This window comes from Colias eurytheme, chromosome 14 (assembly GCF_061535395.1).
Source record: "Colias eurytheme isolate Ceu_HAF_F1 chromosome 14, ilColEury1 Martin Lab GWU primary, whole genome shotgun sequence".
NCBI classification, from domain to species: domain Eukaryota; kingdom Metazoa; phylum Arthropoda; class Insecta; order Lepidoptera; family Pieridae; genus Colias; species Colias eurytheme.
In genome coordinates, this window is record NC_142993.1 from 2,676,422 (window position 1) to 2,698,014 (window position 21,593).

The 21,593-nt window shown below is 35.3% G+C and overlaps 2 protein-coding genes across 4 annotated transcripts in view; both read left to right on the plus strand.

The window, feature by feature from the left end:
* The first annotated feature begins 2,334 nt into the window (after positions 1–2,334).
* LOC149902736 (uncharacterized) lies at positions 2,335–11,484 on the plus strand. 2 transcript variants are annotated; one of them, XM_090109598.1, is made up of 4 exons: positions 2,335–2,493; positions 2,928–3,299; positions 4,980–5,074; positions 5,461–11,484. In XM_090109598.1, exons 3-4 carry the CDS (start codon positions 4,985–4,987, stop codon positions 7,282–7,284), a joined length of 1,914 nt encoding a protein of 637 aa, XP_089965724.1. In that variant the 5' UTR covers positions 2,335–2,493; positions 2,928–3,299; positions 4,980–4,984; the 3' UTR covers positions 7,285–11,484. The 2 variants fall into 2 exon arrangements, with proteins under 2 accessions (XP_089965724.1, XP_089965725.1); XM_090109599.1 differs by lacking the exon at positions 4,980–5,074.
* A 217-nt stretch (positions 11,485–11,701) lies between these two features.
* The window catches only part of LOC149902737 (uncharacterized), a 103,255-nt gene continuing 93,363 nt past the window's right edge, over positions 11,702–21,593 (plus strand). The window contains exon 1 of one of the 2 annotated variants that reach the window (XM_090109452.1): positions 11,702–11,923. The gene's annotated coding sequence lies outside the window, so the exon portion shown is untranslated. The remainder of the gene's footprint in view (positions 11,924–21,593) is intronic. The other variant, XM_090109451.1, reaches the window with a different exon arrangement.

Below are 21,593 nucleotides of genomic sequence, written 5' to 3' on the forward strand. Positions count from 1 at the left end.
AGCAGATTTTATGACCAAGTTCCTCTCAAGCGGTAATTAGTAAAATGCATCAAAGTATAGTATTATGAAGCCTTGTGAACGTCAGCTGGAGCTCGGTTGGGGGGAAGAGCGGTTGTAGCCTCCCGTATCAGCTGACGGTTTTTCCACCATGATACAGCCAGCTGACATATATATTTATCCACAGTTACATATAAGCTATCATCAGGTAAATTTTTGTTTGAGAGGAAATAACGGAAAATAAATTTTTCTTTAAATTTAACTTTCATGTTCGAGACACCAGCTGACGTATAATACACCATGTTGTAACCAGCTGACTATTTTTTTTCGTTGAGATATTGGGTTAGCTACAATTTGACAAATTTTTAGCTGAGAGGAAATGAATGAATGAATGTATTTTTTTTCCTATGTGCGTGGGAGGCTACAACCGCTCACCCCCCCAACCGAGCGCCAGCTGACGTTCACGAGGCTTTATAATACTATACTCTCATGCGTCTGACGAATTATCTCTTGAGAGGAAATAGTTAACCATAAACCAAATTTGCACCTGGCTCCCTAACCATTAAGTTTAGAAACTGTCGCATAATTTTCACTGGTCGATAATAACGAGGTAGGCACCTAATCATGCCTTCAATGGATGGTCAGAATTATATGAAACAATGTTTAACCCATTGAGCCCCGAACGGCCCGATCGGTCCACGACACAATAGATTTTCTATTGTGTCTGTGATTCCGGGGCCTGAGTTATTGAAAGATCTATTTAAATTCAAACAATACATACATACTTGATTAATTTTATGAATAAACTAAGTACCTAAGTCCTGCTGTTTCATGAGCGTCAATGAGATTTTCGTTTAATTCCTAGTGTTCCTGTGGTAACAGCAAAAAAGTACGTAGCTTAATTTACTCGTTATTATAATATATGTAGTTATTACGTCAGCCATCTTTCAGTAACGTTCCGTCAAAATCGGTCCAAGCGTTCCAGAGCTGAGATCAAACGGACAGTTAGAAAAAAAATTGTAAAAAAAAACTTTATTTCCATAATTTGTGTAACTAGAATAGAATAAAAAAGGTTCAAGAAATGAATAGACATGAAATGCGACCATTTCGTGAAATGATCAATCATTTCATGAAATGAACAAATCTACGATATGGCCACAACATAATATACATATATGATAACTTTTCATACACAACTAATAAAAGGTGCCTATATAATTTTATTATTGGTAGAATTTACACCGTGGTAAGCACAAATACCATGGTTGGTTACCTACCTAATTAATACGGAAATGAGCAAACCCCGAACACAGTATTATAATAATACAAATATAATACTGTGCTTGCTTGCTACTGTGCAGTACCTATTATAATATAAATATAATACTGTGCTTCGAGCGATAGGCCTATATCGCGAATTTTGATGTAGATCATTAAAATAATATAAAACTGATATTGATTATTGGTACAATGTACATTCAAGTATTGATCGTATCATATCAACGAGCCAGCGAAGACAGGAATCAGGAGTAGGACTAGTAATTATAATTATCATATTATAAAGCTGAAGAGTTTGTTTGTTTGTTTGTTTGAACGCACTAATCTCGGGAACTACTGGTCCGATTTGAAAAATTCTTTCGGTGTTAGATAGCCCATTTATCGAGGAAGGTTATAGGCTATATTTCATCACGCTATGGGCAACAGGAGTGGAGCCACGGGGGTGAAACCGCGCGGAGCAGCTAGTTATAATATAAATATAATACTGTGCTTCTAGCGATAGGCCTATATCGCGAATTTTGATGTAGATCATTAAAATAATATAAAACTGATATTGGTACAATGTACATTCAAGTATTGATCGTATCATATCAACGAGTCAGCGAACACAGGAATCAGGAGTAGGACTAGTAATTATCATGTAATTATAGTTTATTTCTTGCATACATGCCATTTGCCAACTTTCCAATAATATAGGAATTTGGGTAGGAGGGTGGTTTGAAAAGGATAGGGGTCGGTAATTTTTTAATTGATCACATTCAGATTTACAAAGGTACCATATGATCATTCATCATAGTTAATGATTGTATGTAATAGATTGTAATTTGTAAACTGTAGTGACTTGCATATAGGTTCATTTTTAAATTTGGCGGTTCAATAAAAGCGCGAAAATCGTTACGCTAAACGCCGAGTGTAGAATTTTATTGGCTACTAAGTTCAAAGTGTCACCCAATAGAATCAAAGACATACATATCGACGAATGACGTTGAGGAAAAAATGTAATCATAAAATCACGGGCTCTCAGTCGGCCATCTTTGATATATTCGAAAATCGAAGCCACATCATTGGTCAATGAAGAGACGTCATCCTAATCTTTTGACGGCGTTGCGCAAATTATAATTTTTGACTCTCACTCATCGCGGCTGCCATGTTTTTTTTCATGCGGGGTGTGTGTGTATAGAAATTATCATGATAATTTCCCCATATAAACTACTACGGGTAAGTTTGTGTATTGTTTTGATTATTTACTGTTTAAGTTTTTGATCCGGAAGTTCATCGCGCATTCCCAGTGAAAGTGTATCATGTAATACTGTCGCCTTCTTGTGAAATTGCATCGTTTGTTGAGTTCGCAGGTAGTTAATGATTAATGTCAATGCACGTAGATGTTAAATTTGCACGTTTCTCGCGGAAAATATTAGCCTAGAACAAAAATGAAACGTCATCTTGTAGTTTCGTAGTAATGCAGTGAATGAATTTCTTGGTTCTCACCCTCGCATGAATGACGTTTATTTGGCGCCATCGACCCATTTAGCGCGGCGGGGCGGGTATGGATTTCCATGAAACTCTTTGTGCCCTTGCAAGTCATAATGATAATTGTAACAAAACAACACGTGACATCATTGTAAATAAAACTGTTCACGTTTATGTTTCAGAAGTAAAGGGGTGCACGAAGTGCGTCATTCGTTGATCGCTAGTGACAATGCGATTGTACAAAGTTTGTTAGAAGAGAGGACCGCTGCCTTGTACAAAACTACGAAACACTAGCAAAGAATAGGCCAAAGAAATAAGCATGTATTATTAGTAAGGCGGCATTTCGAGGATCGATACTATCACACGGCCCACGGCGATTGAAAAATGGACACTCGATTTCTGAGCAAGATGATTGAATTCTATGGCGATTTAGATTACTTTTGGCAGAATGCGTAAAAACAAGAAAGGGAGCCAGGCTCACGCCTGCTGGCCTGCTACGTCAAAAGAATTGCACCTCATCCCACATCCCATCTGATATTGCACAGATTTTACAGGTAAGACCTCAGTGGAACTCAATCTCTATTCATATTAGTTAATAAATGTCATCATATATTAGCAGATTCATATTGGAATATAAACACATTTATCTCAAAGGTTAATTTATCTTTAAATAAAAAGTAATTGTTATTAGTCAGTTCAATAAAGAAACGAATCTTCAATGGCGGCCAAAGCTGACTTTGACAGATGGTAGGATCATCAAAAAAGAAAATAAAAATAACGTAAATTGATAATTATTTTATTAATTATTTCAAATTGTTTGTTGACAAACTTTTTTGTTATTGTATTTGTGTATTTATATGAATTATCATATTTACGTATACAGAATGTAATAAAATCCCCATAATACTTGTAATAAGCCCATAAAACTGAACAACTTTTCCCAAAGAACATATTTTGTCAAATTCCAATAAAACATTATTTACTTTCGCAAATGCATAATTGTCATTGTAAATTTATGATAAAAACTATTATAGGGAAAATCAAATACATTTTAGTGATTTTATTTTTCCATTTTTTTTTTGCATACCGTACGGCCGTGTGTGAGCGAGAGGGAATGATAAGCGCCGCCATTGAAGATTCGTTTCTTTAAAGAACTAACTAATACCCAGATCTGAGTAATTCTAATGTTTGTTTTCTGGAGAGCTCACATATACTCGGATTTTTAATTAAACAAAGCCAGCTGACGGTTACTGTGTTGTCAGTTTATGATGAAATAAAAATAGCGTTGTCACAAAGTGAATGATTGAAAAATCCGGAATGAATTAAATTGCCTCAATCGTCAAGTGAATATTTAGTGTGTAACAATATAACATCAAATAAACAACAATGACAACAAACACAATGCAATTCGTTACAATTAACGAAAAAATACACAAAAACAATAACTAAACAGTGTAACAATAAAAATACAAAACTGATTGTAAATGCATTCTACTAGTAACATATATCTTATATAGCTTTATATAATATTATAAATAGAAATAATGTTATTTTATTGTTTGAAATGATTAACTATTCACACTCATTGTTCATTCATCTGATTGAATGAGAACTGGATTCATCACTATTACTTTAAATATGGCAACATTATTTTACAAAGTGACATTAGCTGCTGTCAGATAGCTTCGTCTAATAAAAAAATCCGACTATAGTTGATATCAACAACAATTATTAATTACATAATAATATGAAAAGATTTTGCCTCAACACTTGACTACTGATAATATTTATTGAAATTAGTTATCTAAATATGTATGTAGTTTAAAAATTATACTTGGAGCTTGGAGATTTAATATTTTTTAATACACACATAGTTTATTTTTTGATTGTAAACAATGCTTCTAAGTTGATTTTATGTCAACATAGTAATCTAGGTTCCTATTTTTCTTTGATTGCAACACAATTATTGCATTCAAATGTTAGTATTATCACTGGAACTATAAATTTCTGATAACAATCAATTTAAAATGGTATTCAAAAGTTGATCTTTGATATTAAATATGTGATACTTCTTCATTCTTATTTATGAAAAGAGAAAAGTGATTAAGGAACTAGTTCCTCTTATAAACAATTAACTAATTACACTTAGTAAACATGATCGTTAAGATAATCAGGTAGCTAATATTTTTGAAAAAAGTCCCCAATAATTGATTACTATTTTCTTTACTGTCAAGAGGATATGCAGTGCTCAGTAATTCTGGAAAGGGGCTGTAACAGTGGGAACGTTAAAATGAAGACGTTAAGTGGTTTTAAGAATCCTTACAAAAAGGTCGGTCTTTTGTGATATCACCACTGTAATAGTTGATTCAGAGGCAACATCGAGTTTTATTTTATTTGGCCTTGTATTTTGTTTTGTAGGTGTATCAAAAAATAAACAATTACATTGTGTGAAATGTTGCCTGTGAAAAAGCACTTCAGTTTTTATTTGCTGCTCCTTTTTATTTGCAAACTTCCTCTTTTTGTTCCTTTGTTTGAAATCATAATTATAATTTTAAATACTGACAAATATTGTAATCACCTTTGTCTTAATTGATATAGGTGTAGGTTTAATTATTTAGCTTAGTGTCGCATTTCATGATAACATTTTTAAGTTTTAATCATTAATATTTTAGTTTATCTATTAAAGTGACTTTATATAGATTCTCTATTTTTCAGGAGTCCAGTCTGGACAATATTGTTGATCAGCTGTGCACGAGACTTCAAGACATTAAAGATCAAGAAAGTGCGTCACTGATAGGGATGCCCACGTGTTCTTTGGAACAAACAGAGGCTGTCCGTCGATATTACGCTGCATTCCCGGCTCTAAAGAAAGCACAAGAGTCGCCATTGCAGTATTATTTGCCGCCGCCAGCTTGGTGTCGTAAGTCTAACGCAGATTCGAAAGTCAAAATGCAGAGTGAACTAGCAATATCAAAGGATTGGAATTGTAAGAACAAAAAATATTGTACTGGCAAAGAACGGCGGAACTCATACCACGGCCAAAAGAAAAACAGCAGAAAACGTTACAACAGTTACAGTAGATCTTTTGACAGCAAGGAAAGCATGCCCGAGTGGATGACGCATGAGGGGGTATGGGATATCGAAACTCAGGATCCCGTGAAGGAGTTTATAAGAGCGATAGCTTTGGACGAGGGTTACGGCACTTGTGAGAACACAGTCACTGACGAAATTAAAGAAATCACACAAGCAAAGATGAGGTTGAATGAAAACATGGTTCCCAATTGGGACGACAGTCTCGATCTCGACGCAGAGTGGGTCATCACGGACGATCTGCTTCCGCGGGCTAGAAGCCCAATGGAGGAGGAGCTCTATGCAAAATTTGAAGCCAAGTTCGACCGTAGCATCGAGGCCCTGTGGTCCAAAGATCAAAACACTCCCGATGATGAGTATCAAGATCTACCGATCGATTTCCAAGATCTGCTCTCATCGCCATCGGACCACCTGTTCGCCGATCCGTCCGCCGAAAAGAGTAGCATGAATCTAACGGAGAGCATATGGTCGACCAGCATCACCGTCACTCAGCCGAAGCGCAACGATTCGCCTTCCAAAATAGCAGAAGGTCTGCACGACCGTTTGCGCCCTCTCAACATTGGCGAACCGCGCGAGATCGAGTCTTTCTCCTTGTACGACGGAGACGAGCTCTACGACGCGCTGTCGACCGTCGCCAAGACCATGCGCTCGTTCACCGCCATCAACCACAGCCGCGACTGCAGCGGTTTCGTCGAAGTTCCGCCTCGCACCAAGCGCTCGGCCCGCCCCCCGCCCCCGCCCGCCGCGCGCCCCCCGCCCCGCCCGCTCGAGCCGCTCGACCGCGAGGACCCGCTCACCTCCTCGCGGACCCACTTCCGTCCCATCCGCCGCGAGCCGGAGACCGCCACCCGCTACGCCGACGGTGACACGTTCGACATCCGCGGCGACTTCGACCCGGTCGAGTTCAAGCGCAGCGAGTCCGGCGGCGTCTACCTCGAGAGCACCCGCGAACGCTATCTGGAGTATCGCGTCGCGAACGGCATCGATTACGGCAGACTGAACCTGACCGAAGCGCAGCGCTGCCCCGATCTCGACGACCTCGGGTTCAAGCTGCGCTTCCCGGTGCGGCAGATCGACGCCGGCGTGCAGACCGAGCGGCCCGTCGACGGGTGGTCGTGCGACGAGTGCGGCGGCTCCGCGAAGAAGATGCGGCCCAACGGCATCGAGAGCATCTGGAGCGACGCGGGCACGTGCGAGTGCGCGGTGGAGGCGCCGCCCACGCGCGCGCCCGTGCCGCCGCCCGACGAGCTGTCGCGCGACTGGGAGGAGCTGCTGTCGGACATCAGCGCAGCGCACCGCCTGTGCGCGACGGAGGCGGGCGCGCCGCCGGACCGCAAGCGGCGGCACAGCGCGGCGCTGCGCTGCGCCGGGCCCGCCACGTGCTCGCACCCGCACGCGCGCTTCCTGCACTGCTGCGAGCCCGCGCTCGACCGCCCGCTCACGCGTTAACCCCGCGTATTCTTTGCGCATCGTTTCCGCGACATTGTCACGTTCGGTTCTTTCGAGACGGTCTTGTGTATTTGCACGACACAATAAGTGTCGCAACGTTGCGACATCGGGGAGGATATGTTAGGAAACTTTGCCAGACGACCGTTTGGCTCGTCCGAATACGCGGCTAACGTCCGAATGATACGCCTACTACGACGATTAATTTTTTCTCGCTCGCATTCTAACGTTCTGATATTAACTACATACTGACCAAAATAAAATTTATTTCCGTAAATCGAATCCACAAATTTGTACTGGAAATATGTGTAATTGTTATATTATAGTTTTTTTTGACGCATTCGCTGATCGAAAAAGTTAAGCGTCTTAGTAGGGTTAAGTTTGGTAATTTCCACCGCTGATAAGTTTCGCTTTTGGGCGCCTCGATGAGTCGATGACATCTGAATGTTCGGGAGACCGATTTGACACAATTTTCACGTTGACAATAGAGTCCATCGCGATACAGGAAGAAACTAAGTGGCCTTTGGAAGTGATAATCATGAAACCGCAATTATGTTACGTGAATATTGTGTCAAGGTGGCCTCTATCGATTATTTCCTTTATTGAACGATAATATCGCGTTCTGTGTATTGCCTTTCAAAACGATTGTTGTTTTTAAGAAATATTCTCCGTGCGAGCCCCTAGAGTCGCGTTACTAATTTATCTTAAGTGGTGTAAAGTGGCTAGGGATAGTGCTCACTTTGTAATTAAAGTAATTGTTCCAAATCGATTATTTCTTAACAATGCTTTAGATAGCCTTCATTACAATTTCAAGTGGCGTTTAAATAAATAACAAAAAAAAAAAAATATAGCAATAGTTATAAGATTAAAATTAGCGAGACTTTACATAACTATGAATCTTTCTCCAACAATTGTGCAAGAGGGCAAAAAAGTGATAACATATCTTTGAGGGTGGAGTATAATGTAACCTTAATTTTAGTTCAATGTTTTTTTTGTAGCGATTTTATATTGATATGAAAATATATATAGGTATGCTCGGTGAAATACTCCTGTTTCATCGTAAATCGGAGAAATTAATTATAATAAAAGGAACTTGGTATTTTTAAAAAGATAATTATATTTACATGGCCAATCTTTTCGGCCTGTTATTATTTACAACGTACTATGCAATTAAGAAGAGTAATAATTTTTGTATTTTCTTTATCAGGAGGCAGAGAGTATTTCACGGTGAGCTCTTCGGACGATTTTAATATAATTCTTACAATAATATCGTCCTGAGGTATTTAAAAGGATTTGTTGATATAAAATGTAGTTGACAGGATTATTTTGTTGTTATTTTATTAATTCCGTTCACGTTTTATAAATCAAAAATGCATTTCGAAAATTTTTACATGTAAAATTTGTTTTCCGTTTTATTTCAAACATTTAAGGAGAGTTGAGTTTAAATTGTAAGGACAGGTTGGCATTGGGCCTTAGGAAGTAGACGATGGTTTCGGAAAAGGTTTAATGTATTGATTGTAAAGTTAGGGTATCAATTCCCAATGCTAACGGCTTGCCCGATGGTGAGAGTCCACGATCGTATGGTTATTTGTTATCGGAGACAGTGGACGGTTTGTTTTAAATGGTTTGTCCAATGTGTCTTAAGTTAAACGCGGCGATTTTATTGATTAGCCGTTAATTTTAGGATGGCAGACGATAAGAGGGCCAATTATGTACTTTGGAACAGTTCGCCCGTGCGTGTCTGCCCTAGTAGTAATAATTTAAAGTGTAAAGTTTTATACGAAGTTGGACAATGTTAGGTGAGGGGAGCTACGCCCCTGGTGCGTTGGACGGAAGGAATGGTGATGCGTATAATCGCTGTCACTGTTCATTTTATTCCTAGTTTATTTGTGGTCAGGTGGAAAGAAATGTGTTATCAGAAAAACTCGCAAGTGAGGAATAGTGGACAGTGACAGTGAAGTAAATTGTAACATAATTATCCAATATGGATGGTAACAGTTCATATAGGCGTAACTGTTATTATAGTTTATATAAAGCATAAGAAGTGTATGTTATATTTTATATTTTCATTTTTTTCATGGAGTGACAACTGTTTAGGCTTAGGTGATGTCTTATACAGAGAGCAATGCTATTGGCTATTTTATGTCGCCAATAATAACATTGACACTCTGTATAAGGACTCCATTTCATATATTTATTTTTCACTATTGAAGCCTCCCCTAGTTACAATTTCATAAAAATGCAAATCTTTGCTATATTGTGTCGTGTTTATATATTGTATTTATTTACTCATTTTCTGTAGTGTGATTTACTTCTGTTTGTAATAACTTAAAAGGAAAAAAAAATAAAAAAAAGATATTTGCAAATTTCCCATCGGAAAAGGCTATTGTATATATTTAAAGATATCATTGTGAAATTAATGTATAGGCAATTTTAGTTCTTTATGTATTATTTATTGTATTGTTTTCATTACGTTGTTTCTATGTTTACAGTATACGGCCTCATGAACTGTCGACTGTCAACTGTATACATACATACTAAGCAATAATATGTGAAGGACAAAGCTTTTGTACTATAAACATAGATCCATCCATTATATATATACATATATTCTTCTTCAATATGTCTACAGATGTATTGTTAGTATGGTTGGGTATTTTTAATCATTCAACTGCATAAATAATTCACTTTCATTTGTTTTGAATCATTTAATCTTACTTTTAATTACAGTATCTTTTATGTTCCGTCATTGATCATTATATTATATTGTACTTACTCCATTAATTATATTCGCTAAAACATACCTCGGAAAAAAATTATAGAAAAACAAAAAAAAAAAAGTATTGTTAGTCAAGTTTGCATATAATATTATATTTGATTAGCTTTTAATCTAATGTAATGTGCCTATGCACTTGATAGAAGGTTTATTTGCTATTGAACATCAATTGTGTTGTTTTATAGTGTGTCTTTAAAACAACAGAGTTCGCAAGGGTGTTTTATTAGGGGACGCTTATAACGACCTCTGCGAGCTCTAGCAATGTTGTGAGTCATTAAAACTGATGAGGTGTCTAAAAGCCTGTCTCAGTTTTAATAATTCATGTCGTCTGTGAAGTTACATGTGCCAATCTTTTGATTTGTACTTGACGAAAAGTAGATTGCCGAGCGCAAGTAAATTCACAGACAATTAATTTATTTCATTGTCCCCAAATTAAATTGTAAACCACATAATATCAAGTGGTATTCGAGCTTTTGTCAGTAATATTTTGGTAATTCGATTTCGGCAATTTCACGATCAGCGAATAATTCTCATAATGTTACATCTTACATTGAGTAGAGAGCAGTTTATAATCAAGTAAATTTTGGACACGTCGCTAATAAGCACACGTTTAAAACTTATAAAACTATAAAAAAAATACATAAAAAAAGGTTTTGCATGTAGTATTTCAAATTTAATCTTGCATGCTCTCTTCTCAAGGAACAAGTCGGCTTGTAACCGATTGCATTCTTCTGGCCTTGGTTACATGCATATTTGTTACAATTCATATCAAATTATATCTTTCCTTTCGAAACTGTTGATTCATAGGATCCGGGGGCTTACAAGTGACGTCCATTTTTAAGGCGGTACAGTTTTCGGATAAAATAAATTACCTATAATAAATATCTTTATAATATTATAGTAAGTCTCTGGAACTTTAAAACACTCATTTAAAATTAAATTGATGCAGAATATCATTCTATGAGATGACTTTTTCAAAGTAAGTTTATATTTTAACTACATATAACAAATTAAAATATGTATCTGTATCGTTTTAAAGATGTGCGGTACGGTAAGCTTTTCACCTTGAAAGAAAATAAATCTTGTAAGCCGGGGTAGGAGCAGTCCTCAGGGGATTTCACATTTTATTTGGTGCCAAATTTTTCTAAAGACCATAACTTTATAAAGTTTTATAACGTAATTACCACTTCATTATTTCAATCTTTGTACACAAATATGCACGTTACTTGATTGGCACCGTACATTTTTGTTTTCATATAGTGGATATTTTAGTGTAGAACAATTTTATCATTAAAATCGATTTCTAGATATAAAACAATATTAGAAGTGGTTATCCCCAAAAATAGTTACCATTTTCGTTACGTTAGGTTGTGCTCACTACTCTGGTTCTTGCCACCTGTGGGAAGATAATAAACATTAAACAAACATATTTTAGTTTTATTTTTTGTATGCCCTAACTTCCATTGCATTGGAGCTATCAGTTTGTTCCCTATGCTCGCGCGTGAGAGCTCTTAAAAGTTAAGAAATTATTTAAATAACAAAGTGGGCGAAGTCGCCACTTGGCTAAACTAAACTTGACAGTAGTGGACATTTTCGTCCTTTTCTCACGCGTGTGTTGAAGCGAGAGCGAGCGATACAAAAACCTTAGTTTACACTTTCATCCATTGAAATGCACGCGTGCTTCGTCCGGAGCGAGCCACGCCGGTTCGTTGATTCGAAATAACAGTGAAGCCGCTGCCTTTTCGTCAAACAAAATAAACTGCAGTCTAGTTGTGGACCATACCAAAACTTAGTGATTTGCAGCGGTTTAGTGAATTAAGTATACGAACTGTTTGTGGAATTGTTTTTTATTAATCGGTGGTAAAGGTAAGAGAATCTTATTTATCGTAGTTTTTATTCGTGGTCTGTTAATATTTTTAGTTTAGTTTCTCAAATTTAAATGTTCATAATTAGTTATCATTAATTTTTTGAACTTAACACGTTGCCTGTGCATGCCCCACCGATGGGGCATAGCGATTCGTTCATAGTACGTGCATGACCCACGGATGGGGCATGGGGCGTAAAAAAATTTCAGATAGATCTAGCAAAAAGTTACAGAATTAAGCTGATGTAACCAAGAGGTTAAAGTGTGTTATTTAAGTTTATATTTTAAGATGGTCCCTAAATATTTTTTTTTTACTGTTTGCTTATTTGATAAACACAATGAATATGAGATGACTATTGACTTGTGATATACCGGAAATACAAATTTACACCCGATGGTGAAATTTTTGAACTAACCGCTATTTTTCAAAGTTATGAAAAATATAAATAAAATAATATTGGATTGTATTGTAGTTACATTTGTATTGGTTTTGTTAAACTTGTTATTTAACAAGTATTGATTAAAAATTAACCTATTATATACACAGCTATAGTATATACCTACTGCAATCCCTGTTCCAATACTCTGATATTAAGTAAAATAAATGTATGTATTATATCAGGAGCTTGTCATAATTTATTCCAGTTGGTTTGCCTTTTATAAAATAAAATCAATCTTAAAGATTATAAATTTATATCATTAGAATCCATAGTCGACTAGTAGGTATGCATTTCCATAATTTAAAAGTTGGAGTAGGTACATGGAATGATACCTATTTTATAAAAAAAGTGATTGTAATTCTTAGATATAATATGAACTTTTAAATCTTAACTATACACGTCCTTTATTGTACGCAAACACCCTGTGCAAACACCTATACCACCCCATACCTAGGTACTTGGCTCATTTTTTTTGAATTGAAAAATTTATCTATGGTATCTCAAGAAGGATGAGCTTTTAAATACCTATAGTTTATACTTAGATATGTTGTGGCCTGTGGGTGTGTAGGTTGTCTGTTCATTCACATAACAGATTGGAAAACCCAGAAGTAAAATAAAGCCTGCCATTTTTGGCGAGTATTCATCTACCCACCTGGTGTCTGTAGGCTCAAATCTGCGATCAATTTGGTCTTTGCCTATGTTTATTTATGTTCCTTCTTGAAACGGTGATAAGTATAGGTATATAGATATATTTTTTTCAGATATTAATAGCAGGATAAATTCAATATTTACTATTATCCCAACCGTGTACCCCATCTGCGAAAGAAGTGGTAAATAACGCTTATGTGAAATAATGAGCTTTAATGCGTCGATAGTCAGGTAGATAGAGGGGAGACCGCCCACACATAATACACTAATTACCCGGCATTGTCCACACTAGCCCATAAACAGCCCGAGCCATTCGGGATGCTAGATAGCCATCGGACATTTTTAAACGCGAATTTATGCATCCGATACGATACACCAATTAAATTGTACATGGAACTGAAAATCTACGATAACTGGATAGAGATAGACATATAAGACTGGGGTTACTTTATCCAATCTAGGTTTTTTTTTGCAAAACACAATCAAATGATTCCATCAAAATGTTGATAAAGATAACCTTTCTTTCTTTCTTTCATTAATATGTTGTTAATTTATATCTTAATTAAAGACGATAATTATTATTGTTGTTTTGCATACGTGGCGTTCGTAGGTTCGATTGTACCAAGTTTTGTAAAGAAACGAATTTTAATAATGCCATATTACAAAGATGCGCTTACATCATGCTTTTCTTATATAAGGAAGATGTTTCCATAAATTTCGACGGCTTGGCTTAAAAATATGTAGAATGTTGAAATTAAATCAATATATCGATATTGCCAATACACTGTTTAATATGGTGGCAACAGCTAACCCCAATTTATTTCCGTATTCGTCATTTTACGAATTGTCTATTTACTTTGCATAATTTAGAAGTTATCAAGCACTTGCTACGTAAGCACTTAGGTAGGTATAGTTATTAGTTACCTACCACACCTTTTTAATTTGTTATCTTGCCTATGATTATAAAAATGTTCAACTCCAATATTTCTTTATTAGATTTCTTTGGAAGAGCTTTGAACTTTAATCTTAAATTCTTAACAATAAGTAGGTACTTACTTAATGAAGCTTCAAACGTTGCAATACCTACAGTGAAATCGCTCTAGATATCAAAATGTAATCCTGATGATTATCTGTGTTACATCATTGTTCTATCATAATGTAGGTATCTTCAAGTCGTCTAACAAAAGCAAGCGATGAACAAACCTTATGTGATATGTCATTATGTGGTGAAACTGAATATTAAGGTATAACTACCTTAATATATAACTATACCTACCTACAATGTCTATTGAATTACATACACACTGCAAAAAAATAATTTGCTCTATTTAAAACGCAGTATAAATTATAGCCAGCAATCGGCAATAGATAAAGAGTTTAAATTTATTTGAAAACCAACTTTTTATTAGCAGTTGCCAGTTATGAACTTATTCTTCTCAAAATCTTATATATAAAAATGAATCGCAAAATGTGTTGGTAAGCGCATAACTCGAGAACGGCTGAACCGATTTCGATAATTCTTTTTTTATTATATTTCTTGAAGTACGAGGATGGTTTTTATGTAGAGAAAACGTAAATATGTACCACGGGCGAAGCCGGGGCGGACCGCTAGTTTATAATATAATTGCTGGTGAACTTACATAAACTAGGTAATAAAAAATAATCATGTAAGTAAATAGAAAGGCGATTTTCAAAAAGCTAAGTAGGTAATATTTACAGAAAAATATACTTAGCTTTTGATATTATGGTCTTAGCACCATGTGGTCCAAAACGAACATGAGTCATTGAAAATTTCTCAGACATAGATTCGTTTCTCAGAGGTGTAAGTGTTCCATATAAGAATGGCATAAAGTATAGAGTTACATACGCTATCAACTTTGAATGGATCACGGCCTGTAATAGGGCTGTCACCTGTTAACCATCTGTGTGTTAACCGTTTAATATTCTTGTATTTTAAATACACGAATACTGTAGAACAATTTTAAGGTTATGCGCCTCAAATATAGCGTGTCATAAGTAGGTACCTATATGTAGCCATATGTGTATTATAATAATTATTCGCAACAAAGCTGGCAGTATTCGTGATAACAGATATTACAGATACTAATATTATAATTTATAACAGTCAAATGAAATATTATTTAAGAAAAACACATAAATCAGTTGTCAGCCCTAATATAAGTCAACTAAAAACAAGCAAAGCGTTGAAATTGAAATGGACTTTGATCGAGACCGCCTGTTCAGTTCTAGGAACGGCACAATGTAGATCACGTCATTACCTAAGATGGAGAAAGATTTAAAATCCACTATGATGTTAATTTACGACATTTTATAGAAGTAAAGCGAATACGAAAGTCTTATTTAAAATATGTAATTAGTCATCGTAAACGTAAAGTGTAGTACCTACTTTTGCTTATCGAGACTATCCGGTAACGTTTACATGACTATTTTCGCAATATAATTGTGTATAGTATGGTCTACTTTTTTTTGTAGTGGGGAAATCTTCCAAAGATACCCACGGCCCCCGGGGAAGGAGCCGAGGGTTATGTCGGATTCTAACCAACTAAAACCTCACTGTGTTCCGTCGAGCCGCGCAGTTAGCCGGGGCCATAGTATGGTCTAAGTTTACGTTTACACTAACCATAATGAATTAGACGGAATTTACTTTTAATTATTATATTTTATATTATATACTTACAGTATAAACATTTGTTTATTTTTTATAGTAGGAACTAATAAAAAATAAACAAATGTTTATACTGTCTCTCATTTTGCAGTGCTTCTTTATTTGAAGTTAGGCTCAGAATAAATATGTAGGTAGAGACTAGAGCAAGGCCATAAATAGAAACAATAATAATTCTAACTGAAAAAAATAATAATTACATACTATCATTGTGGTATCATTAATCACAAAAAATGTTACTTAATTTAAATTTTAAAGTATTCAAAACTTTTTTAGTTTTGATAAAATATCTTTAAGTCTATAGTATCTAGATAGCATAAACGAAAGATTTATAATAATCCATGCTGGCTTAGACCATAAACACAGCGCAGCAAAGCAGTCAAGTTTAGAATTTCACGGTCAACAATAAAACGAATTAAGACGTAACAAAAGCGAATGATAGGAACGTCGATATTTCCTGAGAGTCGGGCGCTATATTGTTCTAGGGCAGAGTAAGCTCACGACTCTACTGTGAGTACCAAGATATTGAAGGATGAGTCACGACCGATTGCAAGATCTCTTTGTCAAACCTGCCGAAGCATACGGAACCATAAAGATTACTGTTAACGGTATGTTTTGTTTGCGCTCGTGGACCATTATATTTTATTGCAAACATGGGACCCGTTCAGTACGTAACCGGAAATATCGTTAATTGTTCTTATTGGATGTTTCTCATTGAGTAGATAGAGTAGACATATTTGATTCTTGGCTATCTTTATTTTTGAAATCATGAATCATGATCAAATCATTAATGAAAGATCCAAAAAGCACACTCTGGGATTCATTATATCAGCGTACAATATATTGGAAACGAAAATGTAGAGAATGAACTTTGCATGCATATGTAAAGATCCATCTATAAAAGTCACTGAGAGAGCGAACTTGCTCTATCTATATTCATACTTAGGGGGAATCCGGGAGATTTGCCCAGGTGGGAGAGTTGAACCACTTTCAATAACTTTTTAAATTAGGTGCCAAATTACGCCAAGTGGCAAACAAATGAACGCGCGTTACCCGCCCATCACAAGCAACTCACAATTTTGAGTGATATCAGACGCGTTCGACCGTGAGTTCCGAAAAAGTGGTTTCATCGTCGCGGAGTGAATTTTTTTGGCTTTGTTGTTTTAATTGCTATGCACGCATTTATGAAGGTATATATCAAACACCTACGTTATTGCATTACTAGATTATCATATTTTGTCGTACGTTCAGTGTTGTTCTCCAGTTGATAGTGGATTTGTTGGAAAAAATCAAGATATGGCCTTGGGTCGGGTGCGGGAGAGTTGAATCAGTCTGCAGTCGGGAGACTTGAACAATGGTTTAACTCTCCCTTTGCAGTTTGTATACTATTTAAGTTAGCTTTTGTTTTGTTTTAGAAAGAAAATGCCATTTCAGAATAAGCCTAAGGAAGGTAGTCGTCTCAGGAAACCGTTTAGGTACTAAGTCTAAGATTGAAGGCGCAGTCAGAGAAATAAAGAGTGGCAAATCTATTCGTCAAATTGCAATCATGTATGGGATAGGCAAAACCACTTTACGGTATTACCTGTTAGGTGAACAAAAGTTAACACCTTTGCAAGACAAGGGAAGCCAATACAAATGCTCCCAGATTTTCAATGTAAATAAAGAGAAATTGCTCGTTCGTTACTTATTGACCTGCAGTAAAATGCACTATGGTTTAACCATAAAACAAGCAATGCATCTAGCATTCGACTACGCCAAATTCCTCCAAAGTGAACATCCAAGAGGCAAATATTGAAGAAATAGGCAAATAGGCACATATTAATTAATAGTAAGAAATGTCTTTAAATTATAGTCCTTTTCACCTATGATGATTCCTGTGACACTTCATCGTGTTCCGAATTACGTATTTTATGTTTAAAACGCCAAAATAATTTTAGTGCATAATATTTTTATTTTATGGCGGAATTATTGCCAAAAATAAAAAAATAAAACATCTTAAACTTATAAATCGAAAACAGTATTGTTTAGTTTAATATAATGAAAAATAAAATAAAATAACACAAAAATATAATACCTACGCAATTTGTGTACATGAAATGGATCGTTGAAAAATCATAGAGTTGGAAAATCATATAATCGGCGCCCATCTTGTGATCGTTTGTCAATCGAGTCAATCGTCTGTACGAGTGCATACAAGTTGCATTTTTATAATGATACTTTACGTTGTATTCTGTTATTGTTACTAATTGTTATTGTTGACTTTTTGTTGCTGTTGTTTGCTAAGTTTCCTTAGTTAATTGTTGGCGAAATGCCGAAAAAACTAATTTTGGTACTTTATTCAAATCGATTTCATTTCCATATAAAATATTATCGATTATCGAAAACAATTGATATGATTTCAGTAAAGACATCTCTACACGTGTCAAAAATCCATGTGTCACAGAAATCATCTTAGGTGGAAAGGACTATAGTTTTGTAGATTTATTTAGCAGTAGATACCTCAAAACGAGTATTTAATTAATAAAAAGAAGCGAATGTTATGTTTAGGAGTTGTTCTGAAAACATTTTTCACTAAATTGTTTAGAAGATGATTATGATGATGATGATCCGCCGGTTGGGGAGACTTGAATCAAAACTCATTTTTTATTACAACTTAGTTTACTATCTTCTCCTTGCAACTTTTATTTTCAGAATAGTATAAAATCTTAGCCAGATAATAAGGCTTCCATATGGTGTAGATCTTAAAGCTCTCCAGGTCACTGATCAGATTTTATAGAGTTTTTAGTAAAAAGCGGTTCAAGTCTCCCGGACTCCCCCTACTCGTTTATAATTCAGAAGTTCATATTTTTCAAAGACAATTTAAATATTTTATTTTGTAGAGCAGAAATAATAATATCATCTGCTTTACAGTACCTAATTATTTTCAGCCTCACGAGCGAATTATACAATTGAAATTATAAACTTTAGATTTATTGGATGGGTATACATCAATGGTCGATCCGTGACTACACGTCGATTGTAATACACGAAATATTGCTTAAATAATATAATGAACTAGCTGTGCCGCGCGGTTTCACCCGCATAACCGCATTACTCCGCTCCTGTTGGTCTTAGCATGATAATATATAGCCTATATTACTCGTGGATAATGTAGCTTTCGAATGGTGAAAGAATTTTTAAAATCGGTCCAGTTTATGAGCCTATTCATTACAATGAAACAAACAAACAAACATAGTTTTCCTCTGTATAATATTATTAAGTAGTACTGTAGTAGTAGATAAATCACATACGTAATAAAGACTTTAATTCCATAGCAAAACTTTCTTAATTTTCAACATTACACTGGTTTTGACTATCTCGTGACTAAAGCTGTGGCCAAAGCTCCAGATTATTTTGTCGTTATCAGGTGTACCTTGTAGGCTTGTTGTCTTATTAGTTCAGACAGGTGTTTGTTTAGTGCGTTTTAAGTGAAAGCGACTCGTTCTCACGGGGCTCGATACGGTATCGAAGGCGATTCATCACTTCCACCCCCCAAGATGTTTTGAGAGGACTTTCGGCGCGTTAAAGAGATTACTTTGATGACATGTTATAGGTTGTATGTTAAACGTTATATGTTTGTATAACAATACAGGAGTAACAAAGAATAAGCTTTCGTGTAGATCGTCTTTGGATAATGTTGTAAGTATGTTTTCATTTGTTTATAATTAAGTAATTGATTAAAATATGGAACTATACTTAACATATTCTATTTCGATTTCTAAGGAAGTACAGAATTTCATTCAAATTCAAATTCGATCATTGAAATGAGGAAATCTTTAGATATTTATGTAGAAAAGCCGGATCTTTTTATCACAAATTTATATGACTTGAACAGTTTATAAAATATCGCATGTTTTAATTTAACACCCAATATAAGGCTTATATAACCGCTCGAGCTCTAGGATTTTAGGCACAATGTGAATAATTTGAGCAAATATAATCGGATTAATTTCTAGTAACACAAGTATGTTAATAAAGTCGAACGGCCTTGTATCATTGAGAGAATAGGTGCTAATGTTCACTAATTTATTATTTCTACGTGGGCGAAGGAAATTTGTTGGTGATTTTTAAATTTTATAGTGTCATAAAATATTGACATGATTAAGTGAGACACAGGTATTACAGTTTGACAAAAACAGAGTAGATGGTTACAGGCATCCCGCTGATAAATTTTAAATTGATTAATATTGTTTATGATCATACCGACAGCTGGAAAAATAAATTATGAATCCGCTTTAAATTAAAAAAATAGCAATTTTTGTATGTTTTGGTTATAAACTTATATTTATCTCATATCAAATTACATACCTACCTAAAGGATAATATTTTAAAATTAGGAAATCAACAAGGATTAAATTAATAATGAGCATAAAAATTAAAAATCTTATCACCCAGAGATACAGATCACCAAGCAGTGGCCTAACAACCCAGATTCATATGATATCTAAGGTTTGCACTCAAAATCTTATTTAACAACAACAATAATAATATAGTTAGCCAACACATAGAGTTAAAATAGTAAGTAAATATATGAGTTTAGTTATTTCCACGATCACTTTCCAGATATTAAAAGTGTGTTAAAATTTAAATTCCTTAGCACAGTTTGATATTTTTAAAGTGAAAGTATCTAGTACACTTAGAAAGGAAGGCAGTAATTGTAAAATGTTTGTAATAATTACGTCGCATTTCCTGCCATACAAGCTTGCAGCTTAAAAAGTAGGTATAATACATTTCCAATGATCGGCTATTACAAGCATCTACCACTAACATTTTAATTGACTTGTGTATTGAAATTCTGATAAAGGTATTATGTAATACAGTGAAACTTGGTTAAGTGGGACCTGGATAAGTGAGAAACCTCCATAACTGGAACTCATGCTGAGGTCCCAACACTTTGGCACTGAATTACCTCTGTTAGTGGGACGAGGTAAACCTCTATATCTGGGATTTGTTCTTTCGATTTATCATCATAGTTACCTCTATAACTGAGACAGCGAGTAAATTTTATATGCATAAACCTCTGTAACTGAGATAATATTGTTTGTTTACTCATTCTTATTCTACCCACAAATTCCACACGTAATTCCAAGTACGTAAGTACAAATTTTGAGCTTCAATTACCTTCAGTTTTAGTTTCACTTTGCTATCATACAGATTTTTATTTGAAAAATGTCAAATTATTATTGGAACCCTCTGTAAATGAGACATATATTTATTTATACCTGTATATCTGAGACACTGAGTAAGTGGAATACCTCTATAAGTGAAACGAAATTGCAGGTCCCTTGATGTCTCACTTAACCAGGTTTCACTGTAGATACCATAAGTGTTTATAAAATGTACCCAAAGAGTTTCTGTGAAGCCTAAAGAGAAAAAAAAACTTAATCAAAAACAATAATGTCGTATTGATTATATAAGTAAGTACCTACATTAATATTCGTGTACTACAAATTTTTCTTCATTCATGAAAACATCTATGGAAGCAATTATGCCAACTGTTAATTTGAGAAGCTTTTTAGAGCAAAATAATAAAATCACACAGAAACGGAGCACTAGCATATATACCTCAACTATATTAAATAATATCCCAATTAAATATGTTATTCGTTTCATCATACAGGATATACGTATCGATACAGCGGCTTTCATTGGAAAAGGTATTCTATGAGAAAAACAACGTCTAAGCTCTCACGGGAAGAAATGGAAAACAGACAGACAGACAGTAGGGGGTCTGGAAACTGTTTTTATTAGAAATATTAAGGATTGCGGATGTAATGTGTGGGATATGAACGGATAGTGCGAGGTCGTTTGTTCACCTTTGGGTGTGGTCATTTGTGTGAACGAGAGCAAATCGTATCGATA